We start from the raw sequence: 22,612 nt of genomic DNA, 5'->3' as shown, positions 1-22,612 counted from the left end.
TACAGCTCATCAACATTACAATAATCTACAGCTCATCAACATTACAATAATCTACAGCTCATCAACATTACAATAATCTACAGCTCATCAACATTACAATAATCTACAGCTCATCAACATTACAATAATCTACAGCTCATCAACATTACAATAATCTACAGCTCATCATCATTACAATAATCTACAGCTCATCAACATTACAATAATCTACAGCTCATGAACATTACAATAATCTACAGCTCATGAACATTACAATAATCTACAGCTCATGAACATTACAATAATCTACAGCTCATGAACATTACAATAATCTACAGCTCATGAACATTACAATAATCTACAGCTCATGAACATTACAATAATCTACAGCTCATCAACATTACAATAATCTACAGCTCATCAACATTACAATAATCTACAGCTCATGAACGCATCAACTCACTGTTCAGCGTTTTGCATTGAGAGCATGAGCCGTAATTTAGAGATATTTTTAAGATGGTAGAAACGTGGCTTTCAGATGAGAGATTGGTATCAAAGAGCACACCCAGGTTCCTCACTGACCATCAAGTATCAAGTGTTAGACAGTATTCTAGGTCACTACTTGTGGAGGTTTTTTGTCCAATAATTAAAAATTAAGTTTTTTCTGAATTGAGTTGCAGGAAATTACTGGTCATCCAATGTTTTATATCAGCTCTGCATTCCGTTAATCTTGTGAAACACATCTTGAGTGGGTCTTTTGCACATCGTTTGTGTTCCATGAGGAGACGCATGTGACAGTGGATCAGTGAGGAGGGCCAGAGGCTTAGTTTGAGTGGAGAGATCCATGACCGCACCGGGCCTGGACAGCTCGACCGGCCCGTCTCACTCTGTGTGTGTGTGTGTGTGTGTGTGTGTGTGTGTGTTTCTAGGGTCTGCAGGAATCTGAAGCGGAGCAGATGTTTGGAAAGCTGCTTCCAGCCATGGCACAGCTGGCATTGAGAGCGCCGAGCCTCCTCACGCAGGTACCAGAGCCCACACACACACACACACACACACACACTTAGTGATGTTACGTCTGACACCGACGCTCCGAAGCTTGCTTCAAACTCGAACGGTCCTTGCAATGAACCACTGCTTGTATCATTACGTCACTAGTCACGTGAAAATGACGTCTGAAGCACACACACTGGTCCAGTCCTGTAGTGAAGCACACACACACACACACACAATGGTCCAGTCCTGTAGTGAAGCACACACACACACACACACACACACACACACTGGTCCAGTCCTGTAGTGAAGCACACACACACACACACACACACACACACTGGTCCAGTCCTGTAGTGAAGCACACACACACACACACTGGTCCAGTCCTGTAGTGAAGCACACACACACACACACTGGTCCAGTCCTGTAGTGAAGCACACACACACACACACACACACACACACACTGGTCCAGTCCTGTAGTGAAGCACACACACACACACACTGGTCCAGTCCTGTAGTGAAGCACACACACACACACACACTGGTCCAGTCCTGTAGTGAAGCACACACACACACACACACACACTGGTCCAGTCCTGTAGTGAAGCACACACACACACACACACACTGGTCCAGTCCTGTAGTGAAGCACACACACACACACACTGGTCCAGTCCTGTAGTGAAGCACACACACACACACACACTGGTCCAGTCCTGTAGTGAAGCACACACACACACACTGGTCCAGTCCTGTAGTGAAGCACACACACACACACTGGTCCAGTCCTGTAGTGAAGCACACACACACACACACACTGGTCCAGTCCTGTAGTGAAGCACACACACACACACACACACACACTGGTCCAGTCCTGTAGTGAAGCACACACACACACACTGGTCCAGTCCTGTAGTGAAGCACACACACACACACACACACTGGTCCAGTCCTGTAGTGAAGCACACACACACACACACACACACACACACACTGGTCCAGTCCTGTAGTGAAGCACACACACACACACACACACACACTGGTCCAGTCCTGTAGTGAAGCACACACACACACACACACACACACTGGTCCAGTCCTGTAGTGAAGCACACACACACACACACACTGGTCCAGTCCTGTAGTGAAGCACACACACACACACACTGGTCCAGTCCTGTAGTGAAGCACACACACACACACACACACTGGTCCAGTCCTGTAGTGAAGCACACACACACACACACACACACACACACACACACTGGTCCAGTCCTGTAGTGAAGCACACACACACACACACACACACTGGTCCAGTCCTGTAGTGAAGCACACACACACACACACACACTGGTCCAGTCCTGTAGTGAAGCACACACACACACACACACACACACTGGTCCAGTCCTGTAGTGAAGCACACACACACACACACACACACACTGGTCCAGTCCTGTAGTGAAGCACACACACACACACACACTGGTCCAGTCCTGTAGTGAAGCACACACACACACACACACTGGTCCAGTCCTGTAGTGAAGCACACACACACACACACACACTGGTCCAGTCCTGTAGTGAAGCACACACACACACACACACACTGGTCCAGTCCTGTAGTGAAGCACACACACACACACACACACACACACACACACTGGTCCAGTCCTGTAGTGAAGCACACACACACACACACACACACACACTGGTCCAGTCCTGTAGTGAAGCACACACACACACACACACTGGTCCAGTCCTGTAGTGAAGCACACACACACACACACACACTGGTCCAGTCCTGTAGTGAAGCACACACACACACACACACACACACTGGTCCAGTCCTGTAGTGAAGCACACACACACACACACACACACTGGTCCAGTCCTGTAGTGAAGCACACACACACACACACACACACACTGGTCCAGTCCTGTAGTGAAGCACACACACACACACACACACACACTGGTCCAGTCCTGTAGTGAAGCACACACACACACACACACACTGGTCCAGTCCTGTAGTGAAGCACACACACACACACACACACTGGTCCAGTCCTGTAGTGAAGCACACACACACACACACACCCTGTCCAGTCCTGTAGTGAAGCACACACACACACACACACACACTGGTCCAGTCCTGTAGTGAAGCACACACACACACACACACACACACACTGGTCCAGTCCTGTAGTGAAGCACACACACACACACTGGTCCAGTCCTGTAGTGAAGCACACACACACACACTGGTCCAGTCCTGTAGTGAAGCACACACACACACACTGGTCCAGTCCTGTAGTGAAGCACACACACACACACACACACTGGTCCAGTCCTGTAGTGAAGCACACACACACACACACACACACACACACACACTGGTCCAGTCCTGTAGTGAAGCACACACACACACACACACACTGGTCCAGTCCTGTAGTGAAGCACACACACACACACACACACACACACACTGGTCCAGTCCTGTAGTGAAGCACACACACACACACACACACACACTGGTCCAGTCCTGTAGTGAAGCACACACACACACACACACACACACTGGTCCAGTCCTGTAGTGAAGCACACACACACACACACACACACACACACACACACACACTGGTCCAGTCCTGTAGTGAACCACCTGACTGCTTTGACCAATCCAGTGTGGACAGGTTTGAAACCTGGCGGCTGAATTTTTTTTGAAAGTGAAGCCAAACCATGGCAACACCGTGGGTTAGTAATCGGTGTTTGGATTGGCGTTATTGTTGAGGAGAGTGGATTGAGTTTATTTTTTTTATTATTAATTAGAGAACATATGAACATTGTTACATAAAAACATCCATCAAAGACAGAAACTTCAAAAACCCTCTGCTACATTATATAAGTACAACCAGTTACACAAGCACATCCTTTTCAACATACAAAAATATCAGCCCCACCAGTTAACAAGTTCTAGAGTTCTGCTTCCCACAGCTAAACAAGATAAAGCTTTCACACATGATACTGCCCTGCTAGAAAAAACTATAGAAACCATTAGAATTTCTGTGATGGTTTCCAACTTTTTTTAAGCTGGTCTGATCTTCTGTCCTAGTCTAAAGAAATAATTACACACACACACACACACACACATACATCATGCTTAATGTTTTATTATCAAGGTGAACACATGAAATTCATCAGTGTCTGTAAAATTCACCTAAATGAGTTTCACAGCACTAACTCTGTTTCAGCTTTGATGGCCTCGGTAAACACGTAATAAACGGGCCGTTAACATATAAGCCGACTGCATTTTATGGTTGTCAGCTTTGTTGCATTACATTTACTTCACCAGGAGATGGTGCTGCAATTTCTGTCTGAATGAAGCTTCGAGTAATGAACCATTTTCGACACCATTGTATCAGAAAGCTATAACGCTTCGAAACGCTTCATTTGGCCATCACTACACACACTGCTGACACATGAGGTCTTGCTCATATCTCACACAGATCGGATATTGTGCACACGTGTAAACACAAAAACTGTACGAGAACTGATTTATCTGTTGAAAACACTCCAGCGCTCATTGATCGATCGATCTAGTCTCCGCCCACTGATCCTCCACCAATGAAAACACTCCAGCGCTCATTGATTGACTGATCTAGTCTCCGCCCACTGATCCTCCACCAATGAAAACACTCCAGCGCTCATTGATTGACTGATCTAGTCTCCGCCCACTGATCCTCCACCAATGAAAACACTCCAGCGCTCATTGATTGATTGATCTAGTCTCCGCCCACTGATCCTCCACCAATGAAAACACTCCAGCGCTCATTGATTGACTGATCTAGTCTCCGCCCACTGATCCTCCACCAATGAAAACACTCCAGCGCTCATTGATTGACTGATCTAGTCTCCGCCCACTGATCCTCCACCAATGAAAACACTCCAGCGCTCATTGATTGATTGATCTAGTCTCCGCCCACTGATCCTCCACCAATGAAAACACTCCAGCGCTCATTGATTGACTGATCTAGTCTCCGCCCACTGATCCTCCACCAATGAAAACACTCCAGCGCTCATTGATTGATTGATCTAGTCTCCGCCCACTGATCCCCCACCAATGAAAACACTCCAGCGCTCATTGATTGATTGATCTAGTCTCCGCCCACTGATCCTCCACCAATGAGAGCGCTTATATACTGGAGAAAGCTCTATTGTTTTCAGTTTTTCCCCATAAGTTCAATAAGTGATGTAGATCATAAAGAGATGCTGTATTTCCTGCTGATCGTTTAACTGTGCATCTCTTTATTGTATTTGAGTATTAAAAGTAAAAGTCCTGCTCCTTCCTGCCGTTCCTAAAGACTGTATAGTGTGAAAGGTTAAGGATAAATATCCCCACAGTCGCGTGTGTGTCTGTGTGTGTGTGTGTGTGTGTGTGTGTGTGTGTGAGCCCAGTTTCTCCCTCGCTGTGGTGTGTAGGAAAGGAAATATTTCTATGAATGAAAATGCTCTAAATGATTAAACACTTGAGAAATGATGCAGTAAAACCCTTGCCATCGCCTTTGCCCATAAACAGCAGTGAAGTCCAGAGCTCTCGTTTGTTTAGTGTGTGTGAGATGAGTTCCTGTGGTGTGTGTGTGTGAGATGAGTTCCTGTGGTGTGTGTGTGTGAGATGAGTTCCTGTGGTGTGTGTCCGCAGCCGATCCCGCTGCTGAGGTCCGGGCGCAGCCGCTCTGTCACGCTGTCGCAGGAGCAGGTCTCCAGTCTGCTGGCCAACGCCTTCTTCTGCACCTTCCCTCGACGCAACTCCCGCAAGACGGAGTTCAGGAACTATCCCGACATCAACTTCAGCAGGTGCAGATCCACTGACCACTGAAACACGCCTGGACGATTCACTGACCACTGAAACACGACTGGACGATTCACTGACCACTGAAACACGCCTGGACGATTCACTGACCACTGAAACACGACTGGACGATTCACTGACCACTGAAACACGCCTGGACGATTCACTGACCACTGAAACACGACTGGACGATTCACTGACCACTGAAACACGACTGGACGATTCACTGACCACTGAAACACGACTGGACGATTCACTGATCACTGAAACACGACTGGACACGACTGGACGATTCACTGATCACTGAAACATGACTGGACACGACTGGACGATTCACTGACCACTGAAACACGACTGGACGATTCACTGACCACTGAAACATGACTGGACACGACTGGACGATTCACTGACCACTGAAACACGACTGGACGATTCACTGATCACTGAAACACGACTGGACGATTCACTGACCACTGAAACACGACTGGACGACTCACTGACCACTGAAACACGACTGGACGATTCACTGACCACTGAAACACGACTGGACGATTCACTGACCACTGAAACACGACTGGACGATTCACTGACCACTGAAACACGACTGGACGATTCACTGACCACTGAAACACGACTGGACGATTCACTGACCACTGAAACACGACTGGATGATTCACTGACCACTGAAACACGACTGGACGATTCACTGACCACTGAAACACGACTGGATGATCCACTGACCACTGAAACACGACTGGACGATTCACTGACCACTGAAACACGACTGGACGATTCACTGACCACTGAAACACGACTGGACGATTCACTGACCACTGAAACACGACTGGATGATCCACTGACCACTGAAACACGACTGGACGATTCACTGACCACTGAAACACGACTGGACGATTCACTGACCACTGAAACACGACTGGACGATTCACTGACCACTGAAACACGACTGGACACGACTGGACAATTCACTGACCACTGAAACACGACTGGACGATTCACTGACCACTGAAACATGACTGGACACGACTGGACGATTCACTGACCACTGAAACACGACTGGACGATTCACTGACCACTGAAACACGACTGGACGATTCACTGACCACTGAAACACGACTGGACAATTCACTGACCACTGAAACACGACTGGACACGACTGGACGATTCACTGACCACTGAAACACGACTGGACGATTCACTGATCACTGAAACACGACTGGACGATTCACTGACCACTGAAACACGACTGGACGATTCACTGACCACTGAAACACGACTGGACGATTCACTGACCACTGAAACATGACTGGACGATTCACTGACCACTGAAACACGACTGGACGATTCACTGACCACTGAAACACGACTGGACATGACTGGACGATTCACTGACCACTGAAACACGACTGGACGATTCACTGATCACTGAAACACGACTGGACGATTCACTGATCACTGAAACACGACTGGACAATTCACTGACCACTGAAACACGACTGGACGATTCACTGACCACTGAAACACGACTGGACGATTCACTGATCACTGAAACACGACTGGACGATTCACTGACCACTGAAACACGACTGGACGATTCACTGACCACTGAAACACGCCTGGACGATTCACTGATCACTGAAACACGACTGGACATGACTGGACGATTCACTGACCACTGAAACACGACTGGACGATTCACTGATCACTGAAACACGACTGGACATGACTGGACGATTCACTGACCACTGAAACACGACTGGACGATTCACTGACCACTGAAACACGCCTGGACGATTCACTGACCACTGAAACACGACTGGACATGACTGGACGATTCACTGACCACTGAAACACGACTGGACGATTCACTGACCACTGAAACACGACTGGACGATTCACTGACCACTGAAACATGACTGGACGATTCACTGACCACTGAAACACGACTGGACGATTCACTGATCACTGAAACACGACTGGACGATTCACTGACCACTGAAACACGACTGGACGATTCACTGACCACTGAAACACGACTGGACGATCCACTGACCACTGAAACACGACTGGACGATTCACTGATCACTGAAACACGACTGGACGATTCACTGACCACTGAAACACGACTGGACATGACTGGACGATTCACTGACCACTGAAACACGACTGGACGATTCACTGACCACTGAAACACGACTGGACGATTCACTGATCACTGAAACACGACTGGACGATTCACTGATCACTGAAACACGACTGGACAATTCACTGACCACTGAAACACGACTGGACGATTCACTGACCACTGAAACACGACTGGACGATTCACTGATCACTGAAACACGACTGGACGATTCACTGACCACTGAAACACGCCTGGACGATTCACTGATCACTGAAACACGACTGGACATGACTGGACGATTCACTGACCACTGAAACACGACTGGACGATTCACTGATCACTGAAACACGACTGGACATGACTGGACGATTCACTGACCACTGAAACACGACTGGACGATTCACTGACCACTGAAACACGCCTGGACGATTCACTGACCACTGAAACACGACTGGACATGACTGGACGATTCACTGACCACTGAAACACGACTGGACGATTCACTGACCACTGAAACACGACTGGACGATTCACTGACCACTGAAACATGACTGGACGATTCACTGACCACTGAAACACGACTGGACGATTCACTGATCACTGAAACACGACTGGACGATTCACTGACCACTGAAACACGACTGGACGATTCACTGATCACTGAAACACGACTGGACGATTCACTGACCACTGAAACACGACTGGACGATTCACTGACCACTGAAACACGACTGGACGATCCACTGACCACTGAAACACGACTGGACGATTCACTGATCACTGAAACACGACTGGACGATTCACTGACCACTGAAACACGACTGGACGATTCACTGACCACTGAAACACGACTGGACGATTCACTGACCACTGAAACACGACTGGACGATTCACTGATCACTGAAACACGACTGGACGATTCACTGACCACTGAAACACGACTGGACGATTCACTGACCACTGAAACACGACTGGACGATTCACTGATCACTGAAACATGACTGGACGATTCACTGACCACTGAAACACGACTGGACGATTCACTGACCACTGAAACACGACTGGACGATTCACTGACCTCTGAAACACGACTGGACGAATCACTGACCACTGGAACACGACTGGACGATTCACTGACCACTGAAACACGACTGGACGATTCACTGATCACTGAAACACGACTGGACGAATCACTGACCACTGAAACACGACTGGACGAATCACTGACCACTGGAACACGACTGGACGATTCACTGACCACTGAAACACGACTGGACGATTCACTGACCTCTGAAACACGACTGGACGAATCACTGACCACTGAAACACGACTGGACGATTCACTGAAACACGACTGGACGAGAGACTGACTGACAAGAGTTTAAGAGTAAAATGTAGAGATGCTGGTTCTGCATACCTGTGAGTGCCGCCCCACTTCCAGAACACACAGATGACATCATACAGAACACACAGATGACATCATACAGATGACATCTGTATGATGTCATCTGTATGATGTCATCTGTTCTGTATGATGTCATCTGTATGATGTCATCTGTTCTGTATGATGTCATCTGTGTGTCCTGTATGATGTCATCTGTGTGTCCTGTATGATGTCATCTGTATGATGTCATCTGTGTGTTCTGTATGATGTCATCTGTGTGTCCTGTATGATGTCATCTGTGTGTTCTGTATGATGTCATCTGTGTGTCCTGTATGATGTCATCTGTGTGTTCTGTATGATGTCATCTGTGTGTTCTGCAGCCATATCCCCCTGTAGCCCCAGACTGGTTTCCCACTGAAGCTAAGCAGGGCTCAGTTTGGGCTTCACCTCCTGGGAACACTGGGCTTCTGCTGGTAGTGGTGTGTGTGAGGCCAGCAGGGGGCGCTCACCCTGTGGTGTGTGTGGGTCCTAACGCCCCAGTGATGGGGACACTATACTGGAACAAGCACCGTCCTTCAGATGAGACGTTAAACCGAGGTCCTGACTCTCTGTGGTCATTCAAATCCCAGGATGTGGTTTGATAAAGAGTAGGGGTGTAACCCCGGCATCCTGGACACATGTGCCCATTGGCCTCCTCATCATCCGCATATAGTGGGCGTTTCTCAATGTCAAGGAAGGATTCTAGGAAGCCAGAATTTGGAGGATGCTACGTCATCGACATCTGCCGAAGGGCTGTTCCAATGTCGAGGATCCTCGGAAAGGTCTGAGTCCTTCGTTCGAAAAATATGCCATATACAGGAAAGCATATGAGTAGACTTCTCAAATCACCCACAATCCTATGCGTCCACCTTTTGCTATCTTGTTCAAAAAATACAAAATAGCGGACGTTGGCGGAGTTGGAGCGTTAACGGGAAAATATGCTTTCAAGTGTAAGTGTTAACGTTACCAAACATTTGTTATAACCGTAGTAAATATCCACCTGTTTCCGGGGGGCGCTACTGTAAATAAGAACGTGGGTACAGCTTCCGCTAGTAGTATTCCAATGGTGTTTTGTGTGCTAGTTAGTGGAGAGGCTGGTGTTTTTCGGATCATTGGCAAGGTTTCAAAATGATCATTTTTTCTGTTTTTTTTTTATCAGATGGTGCCACAAGGGTTAAGTGAAGGTTACTGTGAAGCAACATTTGCAGAATGACACACACTAAACATTTAATTTAGTACATTTATTAGTTAATTAATAATATCACAATACAATAAACAATACAATTTTCGTCTCCTTCCTTACTTTACTGACCTTCCACCAAAGTGCTGCTGCATGACTACAGCAGTGTCCTGGCCCTAACTGTGCGTTCACACCTCCGCCGCCGCGAGAGCGTCAAACTTCGCTCTGGCCGCCCTGCCATCGACGCTGTAGAAAGATTCGTGGACGCGCTGCCGCTCTGACGTAGATCGAATGCTTGGTCTTTTTTGAAGCGGCATTTAAAGGGGCTGCAAAGCAAACATTCATGTTGACCGGCGTTTGTGCTGACTGACCACAAGTAGGGTATAACCGTATAATATAACCTCATGAAATCATTTAAATGTGAAAGTTTAAAAAAAGCAGATCGATGGAAAGAACTTAACAATTATAGTTACATGTTTGCTAACGAAATAAACCAATTAAAAGCCATTTGTGTGGTGGATAAATAATGTTGCACGTCTTCTTATCAAACCCGCCGCACCAGCAGTGATCAACCTCCTCTATTTTGCTTAGGAACTAATGTGGTAGGAACCGAAGTTTACAGCACTGCGTTCTCTAGAATCATCTCAAGCGGAGCACTTCTACATTCCCATTGGTTGCCGCCGAACCGCGTCATAGCTCATTACCATAAAGTTGACCTGACTTCAACTCTCCTTGACGCCCAAATCGTCCAAGACGCGCCGCGCCGCTCTCGCCGGAGCTCGCCGCGGGCTCCCATTGAGAATGAATGACTTCCGGCCACTTTGACGCTCTCGCCGGCGGCGGTGTGAACGCACAGTAATTCATGAGCACCCGCTGTCTGTCCTTCACCTGTCTCTGGTGCTGGAACACATGCCTTATGATGGGATACGTGTAGCTCAGGCTCGGCTCAATGTCCGCTTTTGATCGTTTCCGACAGATACTGATACACCTCTGAGCTTTTCAAATTGCTCATCGCCTGACCATCACAGGTACTGAATCTAGAAAACAGCTTAAAATGCTACCGTACGCAACACGACTTCTTCAACTACCGCGGAGGATAAAGGTAACGTTACTGCTGCTTCACCCTTCGGAAAGTTCGTTTAGGTCGTGTTCCCACATCTTTAGCTAATTTGGAGAGCTGGAATGACTGCCAACTGTTGAAGGTCAATAAGCTTTGTTTCCATCCACCTATTTTTATGCGCATTTTGGGATAACGTTATTGCATAAAAAAAATGCTGAATGGAAACGCCAAGATGCAAATGAATTCTATAAATGCACATAAAAAATGTATGCAGTCGTTTGAATCGGATAAATGTTCTATCTGATTCGACGTGCGCATAAACTACGATGGAAATGCATAAAGTCCCGCTTGTTTACTTCGAACCGGAAGACGCTCCCACTTTTGACTCAAGGCTTCATGGGGCGTAGGAAACTTTTGGATAAGTAAAGTTTAACGTTTAAATGTCAGTACAAATTACAACCGTATTGATATTATACAAATGACGTTATTGACGGCTAACGGACCTTTTCACTGATGTAATGACGTGCTCTTGCTAGCCTGTTCTCCGAATGCTAAAGAGGAGCCTCTGAAGGAAGAGGAAGGACCAGTCCCAGAGGAAGAGGAAGGACCAGTCCTATAGGAAGAGGAAGGACCAGTCCCAGAGGAAGAGGAAGAACCAGTCCCAGAGGAAGAGGAAGAACCAGTCCTAGAGGAAGAGGAAGGACCAGTCCCAGAGGAAGAGGAAGGACCAGTCCCAGAGGAAGAGGAAGGACCAGTCCCAGAGGAAGAGGAAGAACCAGTCCTAGAGGAAGAGGAAGGACCAGTCCTAGAGGAAGAGGAAGAACCAGTCCTAGAGGAAGAGGAAGGACCAGTGCTAGAGGAAGAGGAAGGACCAGTCCTAGAGGAAGAGGAAGGACCAGTCCTAGAGGAAGAGGAAGGACCAGTCCTAGAGGAAGAGGAAGAACCAGTCCTAGAGGAAGAGGAAGAACCAGTCCCAGAGGAAGAGGAAGAACCAGTCCTAGAGGAAGAGGAAGGACCAGTCCTAGAGGAAGAGGAAGAACCAGTCCCAGAGGAAGAGGAAGAACCAGTCCTAGAGGAAGAGGAAGGACCAGTCCTAGAGGAAGAGGAAGGACCAGTCCTAGAGGAAGAGGAAGAACCAGTCCTAGAGGAAGAGGAAGGACCAGTCCTAGAGGAAGAGGAAGAACCAGTCCTAGAGGAAGAGGAAGGACCAGTCCTAGAGGAAGAGGAAGAACCAGTCCTAGAGGAAGAGGAAGAACCAGTCCTAGAGGAAGAGGAAGGACCAGTGCTAGAGGAAGAGGAAGGACCAGTCCTAGAGGAAGAGGAAGGACCAGTCCTAGAGGAAGACCAGTCCTAGAGGAAGAGGAAGGACCAGTCCTAGAGGAAGAGGAAGAACCAGTCCTAGAGGAAGAGGAAGAACCAGTCCCAGAGGAAGAGGAAGAACCAGTCCTAGAGGAAGAGGAAGGACCAGTCCTAGAGGAAGAGGAAGAACCAGTCCTAGAGGAAGAGGAAGAACCAGTCCTAGAGGAAGAGGAAGAACCAGTCCTAGAGGAAGAGGAAGAACCAGTCCTAGAGGAAGAGGAAGAACCAGTCCTAGAGGAAGAGGAAGGACCAGTCCTAGAGGAAGAGGAAGGACCAGTCCTAGAGGAAGAGGAAGAACCAGTCCTAGAGGAAGAGGAAGAACCAGTCCTAGAGGAAGAGGAAGGACCAGTCCTAGAGGAAGAGGAAGGACCAGTCCCAGAGGAAGAGGAAGAACCAGTCCCAGAGGAAGAGGAAGAACCAGTCCAAGAGGAAGAGGAAGGACCAGTCCTAGAGGAAGAGGAAGGACCAGTCCCAGAGGAAGAGGAAGGACCAGTCCCAGAGGAAGAGGAAGGACCAGTCCCAGAGGAAGAGGAAGGACCAGTCCTAGAGGAAGAGGAAGGACCAGTCCTAGAGGAAGAGGAAGGACCAGTCCCAGAGGAAGAGGAAGAACCAGTCCCAGAGGAAGAGGAAGAATCAGTCCTAGAGGAAGAGGAAGGACCAGTCCTAGAGGAAGAGGAAGAACCAGTCCTAGAGGAAGAGGAAGAACCAGTCCTAGAGGAAGAGGAAGGACCAGTCCTAGAGGAAGAGGAAGGACCAGTCCCAGAGGAAGAGGAAGAACCAGTCCCAGAGGAAGAGGAAGAACCAGTGCCAGAGGAAGAGGAAGAACCAGTCCTAGAGGAAGAGGAAGGACCAGTCCTAGAGGAAGAGGAAGGACCAGTCCCAGAGGAAGAGGAAGAACCAGTCCCAGAGGAAGAGGAAGGACCAGTCCCAGAGGAAGAGGAAGAACCAGTCCTAGAGGAAGAGGAAGGACCAGTCCTAGAGGAAGAGGAAGAACCAGTCCTAGAGGAAGAGGAAGGACCAGTGCTAGAGGAAGAGGAAGGACCAGTCCTAGAGGAAGAGGAAGAACCAGTCCTAGAGGAAGAGGAAGGACCAGTCCTAGAGGAAGAGGAAGAACCAGTCCTAGAGGAAGAGGAAGAACCAGTCCTAGAGGAAGAGGAAGAACCAGTCCTAGAGGAAGAGGAAGGACCAGTCCTAGAGGAAGAGGAAGGACCAGTCCTAGAGGAAGAGGAAGGACCAGTCCTAGAGGAAGAGGAAGGACCAGTCCCAGAGGAAGAGGAAGAACCAGTGCTAGAGGAAGAGGAAGGACCAGTCCTAGAGGAAGAGGAAGGACCAGTGCTAGAGGAAGAGGAAGGACCAGTCCTAGAGGAAGAGGAAGAACCAGTCCTAGAGGAAGAGGAAGGACCAGTCCTAGAGGAAGAGGAAGAACCAGTCCTAGAGGAAGAGGAAGAACCAGTCCTAGAGGAAGAGGAAGGACCAGTCCTAGAGGAAGAGGAAGGACCAGTCCTAGAGGAAGAACCCTTGACATTGAGAAACACCTCCTGATTGGCTTCATCCCTCGTCTCCTCTCCACCATCAGCTGGAGTGTGTGTGTGTGTGTGTGTGTGTGTGTGTGGTGGGCGTTCTGGAGCAATATGGCTGCCGTCGCATCATCATCAGGTGGTGTTTGAGGAGATTCCCCCCATCTATGTAAAGCGTTTTGAATGCTTAGAAAAGCGTAATATAAATGTAACATATTAATTATTATTATTATTATTATTATTATTATTCTGCAGGTTGTTTGAAGGTTCGTCTCCGAGCAAACAGGAGAAGCTGAAAACCCTCCTGAGCTACTTTGAGCGGATCACACAGAGCAGTGAGTTTGGCTTTGGTGTCACACACGTCGTTCTCTCGCGGCTGCGGGACTAATGTTGTGTGTGTGTGTGTGTGTGTGTGTGTGTGTGTGTGTGTGTGTGTGTGTGTGTGTGTGTTGTTCCTCCGAGGGCCCACCGGTCTCATCACTTACCATCGCCAGTGTGTGCGGCGTCTGCCCTCGTGGGCGAGGTGAGGTTGGCCCTCACACTCATCACGCTTCCCTTTCCCACAGGCCACTAACCTCTGCTGTGTTTGCAGCTCAGAGAAGCGGTTCCGCAAACTCCACATCAGCTGTAGCGGCACCATCGAGGAGCAGGGCTGCGGCATGCTGCAGGTGACACGCCCGGGTCAAAGGTCACGCACAAAGACCTCATGTTTAGAAGGAAATCAAGACATCGTCACATGCTTTTCATTACAATTAAACACTTTTAACCTCATTACTGTACTGCAGAAAATCAGTGTGTGTGTGTGTGTGTGTGTGTGTGTGTGTGTGTGTGTGTGTGTGTGTGTGTGTGTGTGTGTGTGTGTGTGTGTGTGTGTGTGTGTGTGTGTGTGTGTGTGTGTGTGTTTTCTGCAGGTGGACTTTGCCAACAGGTTGGTCGGGGGGGGAGTGACCGGTTCTGGTCTGGTTCAGGAGGAAATCCGTTTCCTGATAAACCCGGAGCTCATCGCCGCTCGACTCTTCACTGAAGCGCTGGAGGACAACGAGTGTCTGATCATCACAGGTATAACACACACACGGACACACACACACACACACACCGACACACACACACACACACTCTCACACACACACACACACACGGACACGCTGAGGCTCCTGTGGAGTGTGTGTGAGGACTGTAATCAGCCCTGCTGAGACTCTCCGTCTGTCTCTGATTGCTGTCTGTCACGGCGCATACACACACACACACACACACACTCCGCTGAAGACGCGTGACGTTATGGTTACATCTGAACCCGCAGACGTGAAAGAGCAGCTTCAGCTTCACTCCAGTGTTAAAGCGGTTACTCGCCATCCCTTAAAGAAAGAAGTTTGTGTTGATATGATGTTTCCGGAATGCACAAATCCTTAATTTCTCACACATGCATATAAACACACTCACACTCTCTCACACACACACACACACACACATGTTTGTTTTTGTGAAATGTGAGGACATTCCATAGGCGTAATGGTTTTTATACCGTACAAACCGTATTTTATATCCCCTTACACTGACCCTAAACCTACCCATCACACACACACACACACACACACACTGCCCCTGCCCCTAAACCTAGCCCTCACAGGAGACTGTGCAGTTCACTTTCTGTGAAAAAAAACTTGTTCTGTGTGATTTATAAGCATTTTGAAAAGTGAGGACATGGGGAACGTCCTCATATTTCACCCTCTTTTTGTAATACCTGTGTCATACCCATGTCATTATACACATTTGTGTCCTGATATTTCACAAAAACATGCCCACTCTCTCACACACACACACACACACACACACACACACACACACACACACACACACACACACACACTGGAACAGGCTAAACGCAGACACACACTTCAGGGAAGTTGGCAGAGATCACATGATCATCTGAATCTGGGCCTGTGAGTGGCTGAAGGGCTGCTTGTCCTCTTCATCTGATCAGTATTCCTGTGGCTCGGCTGCCCGTCATCTCGTCTCCATGGAGTCACCTTGAGGCCCCGCCCCCCTTGCCGCCCCCCCCGCCACTTACAGCTCTTAACTTTATTACAGTCCGGCAGAATTAATTACGGCTCTAAGAGCCGACTGGAGTCGCTCCGCTAATGCACTGGGCCACGACATCTCCTTTATTAAAGTCTCTCTCTCTCTCTCTCTCTCTCTCTCTCTCTCTCTCTCTCTCTCTCTCTCTCTCTCTCTCTCTCTCTCTCTCTCTCTCTCTCTGTGTAAATCATATTCCCCGCTCGGCTCTTGGACATCGATGGGTAAATGGATCTTCTTGTAGCTGTACAGAAATTTGCCAAAGTGGCTTTAGTTAATTGAATTGCCTGTGATTGCGGAGCGTCTGCCGCTGTGGCATTAGTGAGATATGGAGATGAGTGACTCACCGATACCAATCTGCAGCCAGGAAACCACACCAGTGTCCCACTCACTGCAGGAAACAATACTACTGCTTTACTCCTAGAGTAACGGGACGAGAGTAGAGTAAAGAGATGAAGAGACGAGTGTAGAGTAACGGGACAAGAGTAGAGTAACGGGACGAGTGTAGAGTAACGGGACGAGTGTAGAGTAACGGGACAAGAGTAGAGTAAAGAGATGAAGAGACGAGTGTAGAGTAACGGGACAAGAGTAGAGTAACGGGACGAGTGTAGAGTAACGGGACGAGTGTAGAGTAACGGGACAAGAGTAGAGTAACGGGACGAGAGTAGAGTAACGGGACGAGAGTAGAGTAACGGGACAAGAGTAGAGTAAAGAGATGAAGAGACGAGTGTAGAGTAACGGGACAAGAGTAGAGTAACGGGACGAGTGTAGAGTAACGGGACGAGTGTAGAGTAACGGGACAAGAGTAGAGTAACGGGACGAGAGTAGAGTGACGGGACGAGAGGAGAGTAACGGGACGAGAGTAGAGTAACGGGACGAGAGTAGAGTAACGGGACGAGAGTAGAGTGACGGGACGAGAGTAGAGTAACGGGACGAGAGTAGAGTAACGGGACGAGAGTAGAGTAAAGAGATGAAGAGACGAGTGTAGAGTAACGGGACAAGAGTAGAGTAACGGGACGAGTGTAGAGTAACGGGACGAGTGTAGAGTAACGGGACAAGAGTAGAGTAAAGAGATGAAGAGACGAGTGTAGAGTAACGGGACAAGAGTAGAGTAACGGGACGAGTGTAGAGTAACGGGACGAGTGTAGAGTAACGGGACAAGAGTAGAGTAAAGAGATGAAGAGACGAGTGTAGAGTAACGGGACAAGAGTAGAGTAACGGGACGAGTGTAGAGTAACGGGACGAGTGTAGAGTAACGGGACAAGAGTAGAGTAACGGGACGAGAGTAGAGTAACGGGACGAGAGTAGAGTAACGGGACAAGAGTAGAGTAAAGAGATGAAGAGACGAGTGTAGAGTAACGGGACAAGAGTAGAGTAACGGGACGAGTGTAGAGTAACGGGACGAGTGTAGAGTAACGGGACAAGAGTAGAGTAACGGGACGAGAGTAGAGTGACGGGACGAGAGGAGAGTAACGGGACGAGAGTAGAGTAACGGGACGAGAGTAGAGTAACGAGAGTAGAGTGACGGGACGAGAGTAGAGTAACGGGACGAGAGTAGAGTAACGGGACGAGAGTAGAGTAACGGGACGAGAGTAGAGTAACGGGACAAGAGTAGAGTAAAGAGATGAAGAGACGAGTGTAGAGTAACGGGACAAGAGTAGAGTAACGGGACGAGTGTAGAGTAACGGGACGAGTGTAGAGTAACGGGACAAGAGTAGAGTAACGGGACGAGAGTAGAGTAACGGGACGAGAGTAGAGTAACGGGACAAGAGTAGAGTAAAGAGATGAAGAGACGAGTGTAGAGTAACGGGACAAGAGTAGAGTAACGGGACGAGTGTAGAGTAACGGGACGAGTGTAGAGTAACGGGACAAGAGTAGAGTAACGGGACGAGAGTAGAGTGACGGGACGAGAGTAGAGTAACGGGACGAGAGGAGAGTAACGGGACGAGAGTAGAGTAACGGGACGAGAGTAGAGTAACGGGACGAGAGGAGAGTAACGGGACGAGAGGAGAGTAACGGGACGAGAGGAGAGTAACGGGACGAGAGTAGAGTAACGGTACGAGAGTAGAGTAACGGGACGAGAGGAGAGTGACGGGACGAGAGTAGAGTAACGGGACGAGAGTAGAGTAACGGGACGAGAGGAGAGTAACAGGACGAGAGTAGAGTGACGGGACGAGAGTAGAGTGACGGGACGAGAGTAGAGTGACGGGACGAGAGTAGAGTGACGGGACGAGAGTAGAGTGACGGGACGAGGGTAGAGTGACGGGACGAGAGTAGAGTAACGGGACGAGAGGAGAGTAACGGGACGAGAGTAGAGTAACGGGACGAGAGGAGAGTAACGGGACGAGAGGAGAGTAACGGGACGAGAGGAGAGTAACGGGACGAGAGGAGAGTAACGGGACGAGAGGAGAGTGACGGGACGAGAGTAGAGTGACGGGACGAGGGTAGAGTGACGGGACGAGGGTAGAGTGACGGGACGAGTGTAGAGTAACGGGACGAGAGGAGAGTAACGGGACGAGAGGAGAGTAACGGGACGAGAGGAGAGTAACGGGACGAGAGGAGAGTAACGGGACGAGAGGAGAGTGACGGGACGAGAGTAGAGTGACGGGACGAGAGGAGAGTGACGGGACGAGAGGAGAGTGACGGGACGAGAGTAGAGTAACGGGACGAGAGTAGAGTAACGGGACGAGAGTAGAGTAACGGGACGAGAGGAGAGTAACGGGACGAGAGTAGAGTAACGGGACGAGAGTAGAGTGACGGGACGAGAGTAGAGTGAAGGGACGAGTGTAGAGTAACGGGACGAGGGTAGAGTAACGGGACGAGAGGAGAGTAACGGGACGAGAGTAGAGTAACGGGACGAGAGGAGAGTAACGGGACGAGAGTAGAGTAACGGGACGAGAGTAGAGTCACGGGACGAGAGTAGAGTGACGGGACGAGAGTAGAGTGAAGGGACGAGGGTAGAGTAACGGGACGAGAGTAGAGTAACGGGACGAGAGTAGAGTGACGGGACGAGAGTAGAGTGAAGGGACGAGTGTAGAGTAACGGGACGAGGGTAGAGTAACGGGACGAGAGGAGAGTAACGGGACGAGAGTAGAGTAACGGGACGAGAGGAGAGTAACGGGACGAGAGTAGAGTAACGGGACGAGAGTAGAGTCACGGGACGAGAGTAGAGTGACGGGACGAGAGTAGAGTGACGGGACGAGAGTAGAGTGAAGGGACGAGGGTAGAGTAACGGGACGAGAGTAGAGTCACGGGACGAGAGTAGAGTGACGGGACGAGAGTAGAGTGAAGGGACGAGGGTAGAGTAACGGGACGAGAGTAGAGTGACGGGACGAGAGTAGAGTGAAGGGACGAGAGTAGAGTAACGGGACGAGAGTAGAGTGACGGGACGAGAGTAGAGTGAAGGGACGAGTGTAGAGTAACGGGACGAGGGTAGAGTAACGGGACGAGAGGAGAGTAACGGGACGAGAGTAGAGTAACGGGACGAGAGGAGAGTAACGGGACGAGAGTAGAGTAACGGGACGAGAGTAGAGTCACGGGACGAGAGTAGAGTGACGGGACGAGAGTAGAGTGAAGGGACGAGGGTAGAGTAACGGGACGAGAGGAGAGTGACGGGACGAGAGTAGAGTAACGGGACGAGAGTAGAGTGACGGGACGAGAGTAGAGTGAAGGGACGAGGGTAGAGTAACGGGACGAGAGGAGAGTAACGGGATGAGAGTAGAGTAAAGAGCCTTCGCTGTGGATCTCTGAATCTCCAGAATGTGAGCGGCTTTAATGGCGTCTCTGAATGCGAGTGTGTGAGACAAAAGCCTGACATTAAGCCTGAGATGCTGCTGTTCTCCAGGGCCGATGCTCCGCTCAGACGAGATTCATCCCGTGACCTTTAAACTGTTTCTCCAGCATCGTTTACTGAAGACACTTCAGAGGGCAGGAACACAGACGCTGCACCACACAAAGCACACACTCGTCTTCTGAAGGTCACACGAGGAGGAATTCTTCCCAGCAGGAATGCGTTTATCTCATTTCCTTCCCAATAAAGACAATGAGCTTATCTGCGGAGAGGCTGGCGTTCGGATCGATGGCCGGAGCGGAGCGGCTGCCAGGATCCTCTGATTGGATTGGACTCTCCGTGGCCTCGGCCCTCCTGCGGGTGACGTCAGGGCGGCTGCGCGTGTTCTGACTTACGTGCGTGTGTGTGTGTGTGTGTGTTCAGACAGTCACTCTAGTGTTCGTTCGTTCGTTCGTTTATTTATTTATATAGCACCTTACAAGCTACCACCGTAGTTCCAAAGTGCTGTACATTGCAGTATAAAAGAAGAAAGCATGATCATCTTTCATTTTGAGACGTGCATGAGGAACAGTTAAAAGAAACTTGTTTGCTGACCTTAGACTTACACCTGCACTCTAGGGCTTGATAAGCTCAGCTAAGTATTCTGGCACCATTCCATGAAGTGCTTTAAAAACATAAACCAAAATCTTGTACTGTATCCTAAAATATATTGGTAGCCAACCTAGAGATGCTAATAAGGGAGTAACATGGTCCTTTTTCCCACCATTCATCAACAACCTTGCAGCAGCATTTTGTACAAGCTGCAAGCAGGCAATGTGTGTTTGACAGGTCCAACATAGAGTGCACTACAATAGTCTAAACGAGAGAAAATATAAGCATGGACAACTTTTTCCAGGTCGCTGGCTGAAAGTATTGGTTTCAATTTGGCTATTGCTCTTAAATAAAAGAAGCAATTACGAACCAGTCTTTATCTGCCGATCGAAAACGATGGATGAGTCAAAAAAGACTCCCAAGTTTTTTACTTGTTCCTGTTGGTACCCTTTCATGGGCCTAAGTAATCGCTTACTGTTTGGCTACCAGATGTGCGACCAACAATAATAATTTCAGTTTTGTTTTCATTCAATTGAACAAGATTTTCAGCCATCCACAGCTTTACTTCCTCCAGTCACGGAAGGAGTATGGCATTTGAATCATTACCACCAGACCTCAGCGGCAGGTGCACTTGAGTGTCATCTGCATACAGGTGGTAAGAAATACCATACTTCTTAAATATCATACCTAGCGGGAGCATATATAATGAAAAGAGGATGGGACCCAAAATGGACCCTTGTGGGACCCCACAGGAAATAGGTGATGGAGCAGAGTAGTTATTCCCAATCTTCACTAGGACAGACCTACATTCCAAATAAGAGGCAAACCATTTTAAGGCCGTCCCCTGAATACCAACAGACTGCCTTAAGCGAGTCAGAAGGATCTGGGGGTCAATGGTGTCAAAGGCTGCTGACAAATCTAATAAAATGAATGCTGCATGATCACCTGCATCCGTAATTAAAAAACAATCATTAACAACCCTTAAAAGGGCTGATTCTGTGCCCACCCCTAAAACCAGATTGAAATTTGTCCTAAATATTATTCTTTGTTAAGAAAGGGGATATTTGTTTAAGCACAACTTTTTCAAAGTTGGCAGGTCATTTTGAAATTGGTCAGTAGTTTTTTAAGTCATATGGGTCCAAACTTGTTTTTTTTTTTTAGATAGGGCTCAACAATATCTTGCTTAAGGCAAACTGGTACAATGCCATTTTGCAGACTACTATTAATTACAGATCAAATACTTGGGCTGAGAATATCAGCACCTTTCTTAAGAATGGACAGTGAACTGCATCAGAGGGACAAAATGAGATTTCTAATCTCGGAAAGTAACACCAGTTCAAACTGACCAAAAGAATACAACTCAGTTAAATCCGTTAGCACTGGGTTAGCAATCATGGATGAAAAAATTGCTCTGATTCCATTTCTCTACAAAAAAACGTTGAAAATACCTCACATGTTGCCGATGATAAAGTTAAGCTTGGCTTTGTACTTGGACAGATCCGTCTATTAATAACAGCAAAGAGCTCACATGGAGGATTTTTAGCAATCATGTCAGATAAATAACAAGCTCTATAATATTTCACCGCTGTTTGGTATTTTGCCAGACTTTCCCTTAACATTTGCAAGGAAACTTGCAACCTTCAAAGGCTCTGTGTG

General features: G+C 48.4%; 1 protein-coding gene across 1 annotated transcript in view; it reads left to right on the top strand.

Moving 5' to 3' along the window:
* The first annotated feature begins 266 nt into the window (after positions 1-266).
* LOC307116786 (poly(ADP-ribose) glycohydrolase) overlaps positions 267-22,612 on the top strand; it is a 35,289-nt gene continuing 12,943 nt past the window's right edge. The window contains exons 1-6 of the mRNA XM_079801158.1: positions 267-1,001; positions 5,671-5,825; positions 14,758-14,837; positions 14,965-15,025; positions 15,095-15,170; positions 15,414-15,561. Coding sequence (XP_079657284.1) covers positions 936-1,001; positions 5,671-5,825; positions 14,758-14,837; positions 14,965-15,025; positions 15,095-15,170; positions 15,414-15,561 — 586 coding nt within the window. The 5' untranslated portion in view covers positions 267-935. The remainder of the gene's footprint in view (positions 1,002-5,670; positions 5,826-14,757; positions 14,838-14,964; positions 15,026-15,094; positions 15,171-15,413; positions 15,562-22,612) is intronic.

This window comes from Gobio gobio (assembly GCF_949357685.1).
Source record: "Gobio gobio genome assembly, chromosome: 20".
Taxonomy (NCBI): domain Eukaryota; kingdom Metazoa; phylum Chordata; class Actinopteri; order Cypriniformes; family Gobionidae; genus Gobio; species Gobio gobio.
This window is presented reverse-complemented; position numbering and strand designations above follow the sequence as displayed.